Source organism: Vanderwaltozyma polyspora, genomic scaffold (assembly GCF_000150035.1).
Source record: "Vanderwaltozyma polyspora DSM 70294 KpolScaffold541 genomic scaffold, whole genome shotgun sequence".
In the NCBI taxonomy this organism is placed as follows: domain Eukaryota; kingdom Fungi; phylum Ascomycota; class Saccharomycetes; order Saccharomycetales; family Saccharomycetaceae; genus Vanderwaltozyma; species Vanderwaltozyma polyspora.
In genome coordinates, this window is record NW_001834674.1 from 21,885 (window position 1) to 36,080 (window position 14,196).

General features: G+C 34.4%; 5 protein-coding genes across 5 annotated transcripts; 2 read left to right on the forward strand and 3 right to left on the reverse strand.

The window, feature by feature from the left end:
• Positions 1–432: 432 nt before the first annotated feature.
• SEC65 (RNA-binding signal recognition particle subunit SEC65) lies at positions 433–1,248 on the forward strand (the record flags this gene model as incomplete). Its single annotated transcript, XM_001645573.1, has 1 exon — positions 433–1,248. One exon carries the CDS (start codon positions 433–435, stop codon positions 1,246–1,248), a length of 816 nt encoding a protein of 271 aa, XP_001645623.1.
• Positions 1,249–1,514: 266 nt separating this feature from the next.
• On the reverse strand, positions 1,515–2,639 carry Kpol_541p9 (fatty acid 2-hydroxylase; the record flags this gene model as incomplete). The annotated part of the gene is made up of 1 exon (XM_001645574.1): positions 1,515–2,639. The coding sequence occupies one exon, from the start codon at positions 2,637–2,639 to the stop codon at positions 1,515–1,517; it is 1,125 nt and encodes a 374-aa protein (XP_001645624.1).
• A 2,159-nt stretch (positions 2,640–4,798) lies between these two features.
• On the reverse strand, positions 4,799–7,969 carry ZDS2 (Zds2p; the record flags this gene model as incomplete). The annotated part of the gene is made up of 1 exon (XM_001645575.1): positions 4,799–7,969. The coding sequence occupies one exon, from the start codon at positions 7,967–7,969 to the stop codon at positions 4,799–4,801; it is 3,171 nt and encodes a 1,056-aa protein (XP_001645625.1).
• Positions 7,970–9,420: 1,451 nt separating this feature from the next.
• COQ5 (2-hexaprenyl-6-methoxy-1,4-benzoquinone methyltransferase) lies at positions 9,421–10,383 on the forward strand (the record flags this gene model as incomplete). The annotated part of the gene is made up of 1 exon (XM_001645576.1): positions 9,421–10,383. One exon carries the CDS (start codon positions 9,421–9,423, stop codon positions 10,381–10,383), a length of 963 nt encoding a protein of 320 aa, XP_001645626.1.
• A 415-nt stretch (positions 10,384–10,798) lies between these two features.
• Positions 10,799–13,675, reverse strand: BUL2 (ubiquitin-ubiquitin ligase BUL2; the record flags this gene model as incomplete). The annotated part of the gene is made up of 1 exon (XM_001645577.1): positions 10,799–13,675. The coding sequence occupies one exon, from the start codon at positions 13,673–13,675 to the stop codon at positions 10,799–10,801; it is 2,877 nt and encodes a 958-aa protein (XP_001645627.1).
• Positions 13,676–14,196: the final 521 nt, after the last annotated feature.

Consider the following 14,196-nt stretch of genomic DNA (forward strand, 5'->3'; position numbering starts at 1 on the left):
TCTACCGAAGCAAAATCAATTTGACTAAAAAGTTAAAGACCTGCAATCACCTGAATCCAACTGTAATCACTCTTGAGCAACGCTAATGAACCTTTAGATTCAGCAGCTGAATCACAATAATACTGCATTTTGCTTCTGATATCTCTTTAAACTTGATGGTTTCTTGATTGTTGAAATTTTGATACTGAAAATTTATTTAGTGAATAATGAAAAAAATGAAAAATATAAAGAAACCAGACAGTGTAAAGAATAAATAATGAATACGTAATGACGAGGAAGTAGTAAGAATTATTGATTGAAGTGGGATATAAGTAGGTTTACATTGAATTGTGAAGTCTGTTTAGTGATAGTAATTATTTATCTGCCTGGTTTTTGTTTTGGGAAAAAAGAGAGTCAGTAGAAATTGCTTATAATATAAACGAAACTTTCAAGATGCCAAAGTTAGAAGAGATTGATGATTATAATGATATTGATAATTTGGAGATGGATTTAGCCGAGCTAGATCCTACTTTGAAGACTCCAATTGCTCCAAAGATTGTTCCAACAGTAGTGAGAAGCCAAGATGAAGAAGAAGAAAGGTTCAAGCAGCAACATCAGCAACAACAGGAACTATCCAGAGATGTTGAGAAGATTAATTTTATTAACCCTCAGACTGGTAAGATTGAAGGCACCACGACTATGAGTAGAAAAGAAATGGAAGAGATTAAAGGGTTCCAGGTTCTGTATCCCTGTTATTTTGATAAGAATAGATCACATAAAGAAGGTAGAAGAGTTCCAAAGGCTCTTGCAGTTGAAAATCCTTTGGCAAAGACTTTAGCTGATGCAGTTCGTGATTTAGGGTTACTATGTATATTTGAAGGTGAGAAGTGTCATCCTCAAGATTTTGGTAATCCTGGTAGAGTTCGTGTTCTATTAAAGGAAAATGGCGAACTAGTCTCTTCTGCTAATCAATTCAAAGGTGGTAAAAGACAATTGATGAAAAAAATATCTGAATTCTTACAAAAAAATCCTACTACTATTGAAAAATTAAGAGAAATTCCATATGGCTCAGATTTTGATAACATTGAATTCAAGAGAATTCCAAAAGTCAAAGGGTTCAAGATGAATGATATCGTACCGTTACACAGTCCATATTTAATGGGACATCCAATGTGTAAATCGATCTATGAAGCACCACCAGCGCCAGTAGCTGGTAATGATAAACCAATGAAATTACCAAAGAACAAATACAAAGTCATTAGAAGGTGATATAGATATATGTAAGCAATGAACCATTTTGAATTGAATTCCATATAACTAGATGAAAAAGGGTTTGTTCAATGTATAATAATAATAACAGTAGTAGTAAGGCATATGAATCTGTAGAGATGACGATTTATCTGTAATGAATAAAATAGAATAAAATATATATAAACAAAAAGTAATTGGATGTCTAAAACATAAAATGTTATTTCCCTTGATAAAAATAATACGTAACAATAAATTTATAAAATGATATTTAAAGATTCAGCAGCTTATTTGTATCTCATAATAGAAGCTGGAGAATCTGGACCCAAGTAGGTACCAAAGACCTTATCCCAGAAGTAGTTTGAAACACCGAAACCCAATTGATAGTTCTTGTAATGATGTTCCAAGTGATGTTTCTTAACTTTACGCATGAACTTTGGTAACTTAACATGGTGGATGAAGTAGTGAGTTAAATCGTAACAGATGTAACCTAACAAACCACCAGCAAAACCAGCATAAGCCCAGTATAATGGCAACAAACCAAAGACCAATTTGTAGATTGGTGTACAAAGGACTAAGAATAAAGCTGGTGGAACGACCAATCTATATTGATCCATTGGCAAATAATGATGAACACCGTGTAATAAGAAATGTAAAGTGTAGAAGATATTGTGTTGTGGGACCCAGTCATCTAAATGGAATAAGAATCTGTGTAGACAGTATTCAATCAAAGTCCAGACGAAGATACCCAAACAGAATAAGAAACCAGCAAAGATGTTGTTCATGTTGTTTAAAGCTACACTTAAATGGTAGACAACGACAGGGCCCCAAATGATTGGAATCAACCACCATGGAGTCAAAGAAATTGGTTCCAAGAAGTTACCAAATAGTGGAGCAGAACCTTTACCGTAATGTCTTGGTCTGTGAACTTGATCAATGTAGAAATCTCTAGTGAAGTTACCGAATAACACTTGCCATAACATTGGTTTGTTTAAATCAAGGAAATGATGGTCTTGGAAATCCTTACCTAAATCAGTAGCAACAGTAAATTTTTCTTCAGCTGGTAATTCTTTAACGAAGACAGTTGAATCATAAGTACCATCTTGTAAATTAACCTCAACCTTGTGATCCTTGTTGGTTAATAATCTAACTTCTTCTTCTTCAGTGGCCAAATAACCGACTAAGTATTCATCAGAGATGAATTTAAATTCCCTAGTCTTAGTTAATTTGGTAATATCCTTACCTGCATGTTCCAAAATTGAAGAATCGGCATCAGCATTATCCTTTAGATAACTTGAAACATCATAGATTAATCTTTCCTTTACACTAACCCAACAGTCAGCTTCAGTGTTGTGTTCTTCAAATCTGCTCTTGGCAAACAATTCTAAAGTTTTGGAATCCTTAGCAGACATTACAAAAAATATGTATAAGTTTGCTAGTTAATCGATAGACTACTATTCAATAGAACTGACCTACTAAACCCAGAATAAGAATATTACTTTGAATATTAGCCAGAAAACAAAACAAAACAAGAGAGATATTACAATACTTCAAGAACAGTAAACATACTTTGAACTCTAACAGCATTATCTTTATATATCAATGAAATGAAATAACATCTCTTGGATTAAAATGTTCCGGTACTATATGAATATACTGTAATAAATTATTAACAATAATTAATAATTAATGCCATTGCATGCATCGGTTAAAACCTGCTAATGAACAGTTATGCTACAGGACTGTTTCCAGCGACAAAGAGAGAAGTGAAGTAGGCAAGAACAAGAACAAGAACAGCATCCTAAAAAGCAATGAAATTGGCATAAGCACACAAGACATAAAAGACATTTCTTAATCTAAAACTAAAAAGATGTGGACCAAACCTCCCTTCCTTCCAGATAAGCTGAAATTACTGTAATAGTTTTTAACCTGATTGATATTTGGGTAAATAATCGTAAAAGCAAATAACTACTACTTGATTGCTATAATATGATTCGAATAAAAAGCACAAATTGTGCTCTTAAATCAATAGCAATCCAGTTTTTCAAAATATAATCTAGAATTCATTACGCACTCTCGAGCAATATCTCCTTTAGCTTTGGCGTTGGTGTTGGTGTTGTTGGTGTTGTTGTTATTGTAATTACAATTGCTAAGTTCTTAATAATAAATATCTACTTGACTTGGTATCCACAGGTTCTTGTAACTCGAAATTCTTTTGAATTGTGGTCTTTCGAAAATATCTTTTTATTTTTCTTGGTCAGACCTCGACGCAGAACGCGTCAATAAAAAGAAACGAAACGAGGCATATTGGTGTGTGTCTGTACAGAAACCACAATAAAAAGGAAAAAAAAAGCAACGTGAAAAATTTTTCACGTTGCTTTTTAGAAAGGAACAGCATCTCAAATCAACCCAAACAAGCTCAAGCTCAAACTGAAGCTCAATCCAAGCTGGTTTTCAAGTCTAAGTCAACAAGCTCTCTGTGGATTCGTGTTTCGTTTTGTTGTTGTTTAGCAAAATAACAAGATAGTCAGTTCCGTTCCTCTTCTTGTATAACGGAATACTGAGAATAAAGTGGAAGACATTCATAGAGACTCACTCCACGCTACCGGTTGGCTCTTCAGTTTGAAGTGACATTTTAGCAACTCTCAAGGTAACTTACTTCTGAATTTGGATATTACTTCATTTTGGGTAGTAGACGGGATTTCTTGCTAATTGTTTGTGGGATGAGAATCAGAGTGATTTAATAGCTTTATTGCTCTTACTGTTGTTCTTGTTCCCCTTTAAAAATATCTTACGAAATGCAACACATGTTAAACGAACAAATCTTTTTCATTTGATTAAACGACGTAGAATGTTTCTTGTCTGTAATATTATTTCTATATCTGTAATTTAACTATTTTATCCTTTCGTCGTTGCTCTCTACACAGCATCCCTACTTTCCATCGTATATTTATTTCTTCACTTGATTCTAATCAAGTATTTTTTGTCATGTCATAACTTTTAATCAACAATTGAGTTAGTGGAACTTGCTTGTTTGACTACCTGTTCCCGCATCTTTGCTCGTTTTATTTTTTTTCTTGCTGTCACTCGTTTTCTTCAAATCTCTCTCTAGGTTGAGATCCGAGATTTCTCTCATACTTTGACGTCTTCGAATGTTAATTTAATCGAACAACAAGAATGAGATCATCACTCGGGGGAGGGGGAGATAATTACTTTGTAAACTGGATTAATGAAATGGGGGGAGAGATCCACTAATTGTGTCACTACGATAAAATTATTCTAAATACTTCAGTTATCTCACAGTTCCTGTCGTTTAATATGAAACTTTCCTTTTGGGTATCCACAATTCAGTTTGTTTTAAGTGTCCGTGGTATATAGATGTCATTAATATATTTTTATATAGAATAGACTATTACATATTGACTTCAATATAGGGTCTTGGGCATATATCTGTCTCTGCTTGCCATGGCTTCACCCAATACTTAAAAATGAAATCATCGCCTCAGTTTGATTCTTAAAATAAATATTATGCCTGTACTAGTATTATATCGTTTTATAACATTTGTTATTGCTATGGTCCATTGGCTCCAACTAAAATATTTTCATTTACACTATCTGTCATCATGGCAATGTTTGTTTGATTCATAGTTGAAGTCGGTAATTGTTCATGTTGTTCCATGTATAACGTGTGGTTCACTAAATGCAAATATGCATACATAAAATTACTCAGTAACACTTGGTCTCGTAATGCTCTTTTTGGTTCACTCAATTTTAAATGACTTAACCTATATATTGCCCTCTCAACGTTGACAGGCAATCTGTGATCGAACATAATAACGGTAGATATCGTCAATAGTGGTAAGGGAAATCCAAATGCACTGTCTGTAAACTGTATTGGTCCATTGGGTATATCTGATTTATGTACATCAGCAAATACAAGTTTACGAGGTGGAAGAACAGATTGGATTATATTTCCTTGCTCAACTTTATTTGATGGCTTCTGCTCTTCTTTTCTCCTTCTATTTAATTTGTCATCTCTTGAAATTGCATTGTTATTCTTACGCTTATTATGACGACGTTGCCCTGAAGCCCTTGGTTTATTCGCATATGGATCTTTACTACGAGTTTTAGTTTGTCCCATTTCCTTATTCCCAGAAACAACCCTAAAAGATTTTCCACTGTCAGCATTATTGTTACTATTAATATCATCATTATTATTATTATTATTATTATTATTATTATTATTACATTCAGAATTATTAGCACTATCGTGTTTAGTACTCTTAATACTTACCGCCGGTTGCAAAGATAGACCTTGGTTTTCTTGTTCCGATATAGTCTCTTCAATTACATGTTCTAGCACATTTTCATCAGTTTCTTTATCATCTGGATGACTTTCATTTTCATTTATATATCGATCAAGGTTTGAATCAATTGTATTCATGTTTCTTTCGCTGTCGGCTAATAAATTAGTATTGTTAGTATCTGGTTCATCTTCATCTATTCTGAAGGTTGCCGATATTGGTGAAATACTACTTTTGCTTCTTGACTCAGAATCATTCGTCGATTTGTTGGATATTATCGACGCTTTACGTAGCTTTCTCAAACTGCTAGATGATGATTTACTTTTCAATTCATGTTTTTGCCCACCGGCTTCTCTATGTACCTTGCTTGTTGATTTCCTTGAACCTTTACGTTTAAATAAATCTCCGAATGTTTTCTCAAACTTTTGTTTTATGTTATTTGATGATTGATTAGATTCCCCTGAATCATTCTTTTCTTCACCTGTTGATTGAGATTCAAATGGTTTAAAAATTTGAATATGACGATTTTTTGAAGTACGGCGACGATTATTACTGGAATCTCTTGATCCAATCTTTTTGGCATCATCTGCCTCTTGTACATTACCATTGACAACAAAACTTTGCATACCTTCAAAAGATTGTTTTGAAGGTTCATTTTCGTGTTCTGTATGATTTTTTTCATGACTTTCACCATGCCTTTTAGAAAACCACGGCCATGCTGCTTTTCTGGAATGGTGCTTTTCCGGTTCATTTTCTTTGGCTAATAATTCACTTGGTTTTGAAGTTTCGATATGCTCTTTATTTATACTAGTACTAGATTTGTTGTTTAGGCTGTTTTCTGTCCCATCCAAGTTATCAAATTTGTCACTGTCAGGGACTTCATAAGAATCGATTTCATAGGAAAAATCATTGTTTTGATCTTCGATTTCATCACTGGGTTCTGTATCTAGCTTTTGAACAGATGATGTATACGAGTAACTATTTGTTATAGAACTGTCAGTAAAGCTTGTGTCATCATGTTTTTTAAATTCCATGTCCCAGTCTGAACTTGGTTGACGGTAATGATCATAAATATCTTGAAAATCACTTGCAGCTGGGGAAGTTTTTAAGGACTCATCGTCTTCGTTAGATTCTTCGGCTTTTAAATTAACTTCTGGTAGTTTTCCAAAAGGATTTTTAATTTCATTTTCATTTGCCTTCGAAGAAGAAACAGAAGTCTCCTGTTTATCATCAAAGTTCTGTTTCTTCGGACTTAATGAATCTGAGCTTGAAGTTCTTGATCTATATGTTGTGAATTTACTTCGTCTCAACGAAGATCTTGTCGGTATCATTAGTCCATTCCTTAAAACCATGTTTGACACAAATTCATCGTTAAGAGATTCCTCGTCTGATGGATTGTCCAGCATTATATCTCCTGCACCATCACTCTCAGTCTCATCTTGGTAAGGACCAGTAATGCTTAAGGATCTTGCTAATGAAACCGCGTCAGAATCTGAAAGACCTACACTGTTTGATATTTTGGTCAATTCAGCCGTGATATCCTTTAAGGAAATAGAATATCGTTTGTTGTCAAACGATTTTGATGTTTTTATTGAATCCATTGACGTATTGGCGCTATTCTCATTGGTATCTTTATTGTTTTTGCTTAAATTGTTTTCATCAGTATTGTCTTCTTCATCATCGGAGTTATTGAATTCCGTATAGGACTTTCTTAGTTGAGATGGTCTTCGTACCAATGATCTATTTCTTCTCTTGTATGCAACACTTAATCTCTCTCTATCCTCATATATGTTTTCCTTGTTTTCCTGAGGTAAGACTTTTGAATCTTTATCAACATCCTCATTTGACTCCAAAGATAAGTTATTCAAAGAGTTTTGTATCATTTGGATATAGTTATCTGGCATCACATTTGGATGTTTGTCAGCCGGGACCCAGAGTAGATTTTTCTTTGTAGTGGAAGCTTTTGAGTTGTATGCCATCGAATCAGGGATTGTATTCAGGGATCTTGATCCGCTTAACTTTCTCCTAGTATATTTGTCACTCCTGTTGCCTGAAGGATTTGATGATCTTATAACTGAAGATGGTAGAAATTCTGTTGATTTAATCCCTAAAGGGTCATCTGAAAAATCATCATTTGCATCCAAAGGTTGCAAATCTGATGTGATGCTGCGTCTTTTGCTGTAAGTATCTGTGCTTTGTTTGTTGATGTTAGAGACTCTATATTCTAATTCAGGGTCCATCAACATATCCATAGATCCAATAGAAAACCTCTTCAAATCCTTGATGTGTTTTAGTTCTCTATCTAGGGATTTGGCAGCAATTAGAACTGCTGATTTCCTTTTGTCATCCATTGATGTAGCATTACTTGAAAGTAAGCGATCATTAGATTGCTGTTCACGAAGATTTGTATCTTCTGTCCTAGATCTCTCAGTGGACATGGTTTAAATTTGTCAAAAATCGATAGGAGTAATTTTCTTAACGATGTGCCATTTGAATAATCAAACAGATTATTGCGATTCACGATTAAACGAGTTGGGTATGGAGCCTCCTTGTCAATAACGAGTTGATGTGTATGCTAATGAGTAACAATTTCAAACGTTTTTTACTAATCAACAACGAACGTGAAAGAGAAATATAAAGAAGTGGCTGAATGGTGAAGTTGTAGTATGCTGGAACTATGATAAAACAGATGGAATTGATTTGAATGGCTCTTGTTGCCACAAACGTACCACTTACTGCTCTTGTAGACCTCTAACCAAGTCTAGATCAATCATAAACTCTGACTATTAATAGGTTCAATTTAATATAATATAATATAATATAATATAAGTATGGGATGGGTATATTTCATAGATCGGAAAGGGAAAAGGAAGAGTCTAACGCGTTTCTACTATGTGTCTCGTATACGGTGATGGATGTTTTTTCTATTGGGATACTATGTAGCACTACAAGGAACTAAACAATATACAGACATGCATATATATACATACAGCGGGAGGGGAGGGGTACTCCCCAATTTCCACCTATTTTGTATTACAAGTTCAGATGTATGATTGTTCTCTTAACTTTCCAAACTCATTCATCCCCCCAACTGGCCCCAGCTAATATATTCTTGGCATTGAATCCACATCCAAAACCCTGTCTGTAACTTAGACACTAGGTAGTACCCCCATCACCACCACACAATCGTTTCTTTCCAAACAGCACCTGTGAAAGCATGCTAAACCAAGTGACAGACTCGCATTGTTGTTCGGGCCCACTCAACGACGACACAACCTGGTCGATCTGCTCAGAGATAGACACTTGATCGTCCGTCTTCACAGTGGACATATTACGCAACGTGTCCTTGAACAGTTGCACCTTGGCCTCATCGACAGGCATCGACGACACCAAATCTGTTATTCCAATAGCTAAGCACCAACAAATATAAAAAGTAGCAAACCTCATAACAAGAAGACCAGAAGATCTAACACACCATCCTGAACCAGACTCCACTCCCACTCCCTCCCCCCAGCCACTGACACTTCTCCATTTACTGACACCTTCTCTTTATATCCCAAAGCCAAAGCCAAAGCCAAAAGCAAATAAATCAGCTCCATTATGGCGTTCGTTTGACATCTCGGCCAGTGTACAATACAAATCCCACAATGAAACAAGCAAACGAAAAGTTGTGCAAAGAAAAAAAAATTAATTAGTTAATCAATTAATGGAAAAGTGAAAAGTGAGAGGTATATAAACTGGGATGAGGAACCGCAATCAATACTTGTAATTGTTTATTGTTTGTTGTTTAATTTCATACTAGTTCTTTCGTTGGGGTTCAGCATCAAGGGACAAAAAACAACTGTTAGGTTTCTTTTGTGTATTCGATTCGTTGTTGTTGTTTTTCGTTATGTTTAGGTTACCTATTGTTTCTAACTCTTTAAGGGTTTCTCTTAAGAATGGTAATGGAGCTATTAGATGTTTAAGTTATACGAATCGTTTGAGCAATGAAAAAATATCACAGACTAAACAAGATACAAGTTCAAGTTCAAGTTCAAGTTCAAGTTCAAGTTCAAGTTCAATTCCGAATCCAAATTTTACTCATTTTGGTTCCAAGACCGTTGCAAAAGATGATAAAGAGAAATTGGTTGCTGGTGTTTTCTCTTCTGTGGCTACCAAATACGATTTGATGAATGATTTGATGTCATTGGGTATCCATAGATTGTGGAAAGATCATTTTATTAATAAACTAGATGCTGGTAAAAGACCAAATTCTAGTGAACCTTTGAATTTTATCGATGTCGCTGGTGGTTCTGGTGATATCGCATTTGGTTTACTTGACCATGCTGAAACTAAATTCCACGATACCGAGTCTACAATGCATATCGTAGATATTAATCCAGATATGTTGAAAGAAGGTGAAAAGAGAGCAATGAACCAGAACAAGTACTTCAATGACCCAAGAGTTCAATTCTTGGTACAGAATGGTGAAACTTTGGATAAAATTGAATCAAACTCAAAAGATATCTATACCGTCTCCTTTGGTATTAGAAATTTTACTGATATTCAAGCTGGTTTAAACACTGCTTACAGAGTGTTGAAACCAGGTGGTATCTTTTACTGTTTGGAATTTTCAAAAATTCAAAACGAAGTGGTAGACCTAGGTTATCAACAATGGGCTAAATTTTTGCCTGTTTTAGGTTCAATTGTAGCTAACGATTATAATTCTTATCAATATTTAGTAGAATCTATTGAAAGATTCCCTGATCAAGAAACCTTCAAGTCAATGATAGAAAAAGCAGGTTTCCAATCCGTTGGTTATGAAAGTCTAACTTTTGGTGTATGCGCCATCCATTGGGGTATTAAGGTTTGATTTGCTTTGATTTGATTTAATCTAGTCTAATCTACTTTATTCTATTCTAACCTAACCTAAACCGGTGTTTGTGTGTGTGTGTTTTTTCTTAAAAAATCTCCCTTACATTATTCGCTATTAAAATTATGTTTGTAACTAAACTCCTAATGATATTCCCCACTCCCCCCCTTCCTCGTATGACGTCCTCGTAATTATTACTATCTATAATGCTGTTGTTTTTTTAGATTTGATACGATCTATATACAGTTTATATTATATACCTATTTGTACATAAATTCCTAGAAAATTAACTATTTCAAACTTTGTTTGTTACTTTAAATAGCTTCTCTACAAAAACCAATCTCCCAAGAAATATCTTGAATCGAAATCAAAAAATTAACTTCGTTATTTATCCACTTGCTCTCTAATTATTCATTTACTCCATAAAGTTTTTCACTGTTACAGGTATATCAATTTTTGCGACACCTACATGGTGATCAAATTTAATGCTTACTCGAACACAATAAAACCTACAGCACAAACAACTCTCAAAACTAGGCACTAACGTCTCCCTAATTTCAGGATTGTACTCTAGATTAACAGATACCTCTCTTTTATAGCTTGATGGAGTCTTTTTAATCCATCTATGAATAATCTGATCAGTAAATTTAGACGATATAGAAGTTTTGGATCCAGAATTAGAATTAGAACCACTGAAAGTAGTTGACAACCTAGTAGCACTGGAACTCCTACTAGCGTTAGCTCCTCCGTTAGTCATAGATGGAGATATAATATCGTTATTGGATCTTAAAGTCTGAATTTGCTTCTTGAACGTTTCATTCAAATGAGTTGTGTTAACTTCGATGTTTGCCAAACTTTCTACATCATTGTAAATTTGTGAAGATACAAAATCAGTGAATTTAAGTTCACGTCTGTTGCTGCTACGATTGGAATTGTATAGGTCATTCAATTCAACGATCTTTTCATTGAATTTCTTATTGTATTCTTTAATCTTAGCCAAGAAATCAGCAAACCTTCTCTTCATATTCTTGATTTTTTCATCATTCATTAATAATGACGAATCTAACTTGATTGGGATAGAATTGTCGGATTTTGCAGTAACACAGATCAACTCAGTTGTAACTGACTGAATCTCAGGAGGATCATGCGGCGCACTATTATTAGACAATAGACAAGATAACTGGATATCTAGCTTTTTCAATGAAGTTTTCTCATCCTCAGGTAGTGTACTCTTTAATTTTAGCCAATTTTCTTTATCATGCTGATTCTTCGATGCGAACCTATTAGTCTTCCTTAATAGCGATGGTGACCAATAAGTTAAACCTATTTTAGGAACCTTGCAGGTTAATACAATGATACCCAGTTTCTCAAGTTTACCATTTGGAGAGATATCAGGTCTGCTGGAGTGCATTGCTGACGAAGAAGAAGAAGGTGGTGATGGAGATGATGAAGGGGTTCCGAGAAGACCAGCGAAAAGACCAGATGTTAGGTTTGATGTGGATAATGATTTTGACTTCATTTTATAATTCAATTCTGCCTCAACGTAGTCATCCTCAAATTCCATACTCTTGGAGTCCTTAAATAGGCTCAGACGCTTATTCTGTCCATTGTCGCCATCTATATATAATTGTCGTACTTTTCTTTCCAAAATCTGCTCCGAGCTTAGACTTGAGTCATTAGAATATCTAGCTGTGGCAGAGGTTGTATGGATATCATCATCAGTAATAGGTTCATTATTTTTTAATCTATCAAAAATTAATTCTAAGGCTTTCAATCTATCCTCTACTAATAGTGTGATATCTTTCAGTTGTTGCAGTGGTTTGGTATCATTATATACTGTTGATGAGAAACCAAAAGGTATAACTCTGATATTATAAACCTGTTCTTTCATAATATTCAACTTTTGAGATTTCATGTCTTTACCGACAATCCTTGCGTCGATTGTATAATTGATGGATAAATTCTCGTCTATAAGATCATATGTTAAGATTGGTGAACCTTTAATACCTAAATGACCACAACCTAAGACACTATTAACTTTAATTCCAGAGTATCTTCCATTGTTTCTATATTTATCTAAACCCAAACTTGGAGGTAACAAACAATGAGCGAATTGTTCCTGTTTACATGTTATATCTAATAACTGACTTGGTAATTTAAAAGTAAAAAATTTTTTATATTTTTTGCCTGGCTCCAGTACTCTGTTGTTATTTAATCCAATGATAGAGTGATCATAATCGACATCACCGGCTACTAAGTTTACACCAGTAGCTAGACACATGTTAGTATAAGACCAGCTTGCACTCAAATCGACCATTCTTAAAAATCGTTTAACGGTTCTCTTTCCCTTCTGTCTATCTATAACAGAAGTATATGCCTCCAATGTGACATAAAACATTTCAAATTTCAATGGCTGAGATGATCTATTCTCTATAATACAATAACCATGAATGACATCACCAGAAGTATATTCCTTTAGAATAGATTCTTCTTCTGGCTTCTCATGAGGTTGTGGGGCATGTTTTGTTATACGTATATCGACCTCTACAGGGGTTGTAAGTTTTGGTAAAGTATATAGTTTATCGATAAAAATATTATCGGAACCATTTAAGTCATCTTCAATTGGGATATTATTATCGATTGCTGCGGCGGAAGTAGTTGATTGTAAATTTAAATGCTGAGTTGATAACGGATGTAAACTATTCTCTATCAGTGAATTATGAGCATGTAAATTTGTGGATGAAGAGGAACCTTGTATGGAATTGGTATTGCTAACAGTCAAATCTGAAGAACTATGGCTAAAAGGGTTAATGCTCATTAAATCTGGACGTTCATGGATAGGTAGAATAGAAGAATGCTGAGTTTGAACTTCCTGATAACTTGGAGGGAAGTCGTGACGATCTGGATCGACATTACCTTGTGGTATATGTCTATGCAAAGTATTGTACATTTCAAAAGAGGGTAATAAATCTACCAAAATGCTGCTACTGCTTGAATTTGAATTTTTAGTGAACTGGCCAGGAAATGGCACATTTGGAACTATATCAATATTAGTGTTATTATTCAACGCAGTTAAATTGTTAATGTTAATCTCATCTTCTTTAGCCATTTTTGGAGTCATTGATCTTTTTTTCCTAAGGAGACTTGAAGCAGAAGCACTTCTAATCCAAGAAGATTGAGAAGATCCTGGTCTTTGACGACCTCTAACCATAGATTCTGTACTAGTAGGTTTCAAAGGAGGACGGGAACTAGAGCTCGATCTCGAGGGAGAAAGAGAAGAATCAATAACCATGATACTTTTATTTTTTGTTTGTTTGTTCGTTTTTTAAACTCTACTCGGTTCAATTCAATTCAATTCAATTCAACTCAACTCAATTCAGTTCAGTTCAATTCCAACTTAACTTTAATCTTCCAAATGTCAATAGTATGAGGCTATGACTGGAGTAAAAGTGAAAAGGAACAGCAAAATAACGAATGGTATAAGATCTAAACCAATAGTGACAAAATATTTTCTTTCTTTTCAATCAAAAGACAAAGATTAGTTCGATCTGTAGTAAACGTACGGCTTTCAATTTACTGATTGATATATATATTCTTCTTTAAACTTGGTCGAGACTCTTTCAATTTTAATACTAAATAGAACAATAAAACAAAAACTGTTCCAAAGTCACTATTCCGATCCAATCCCAAACCGTATCTTCTAAACAACAGCTGTTTGGACAGATAACCCACTTGTTTTTTTAACCAATGTCTTGGCTGAATCAACTTCATCAACCTTTTATAATTCTAATATACTTTCGAATCCCAGTACTT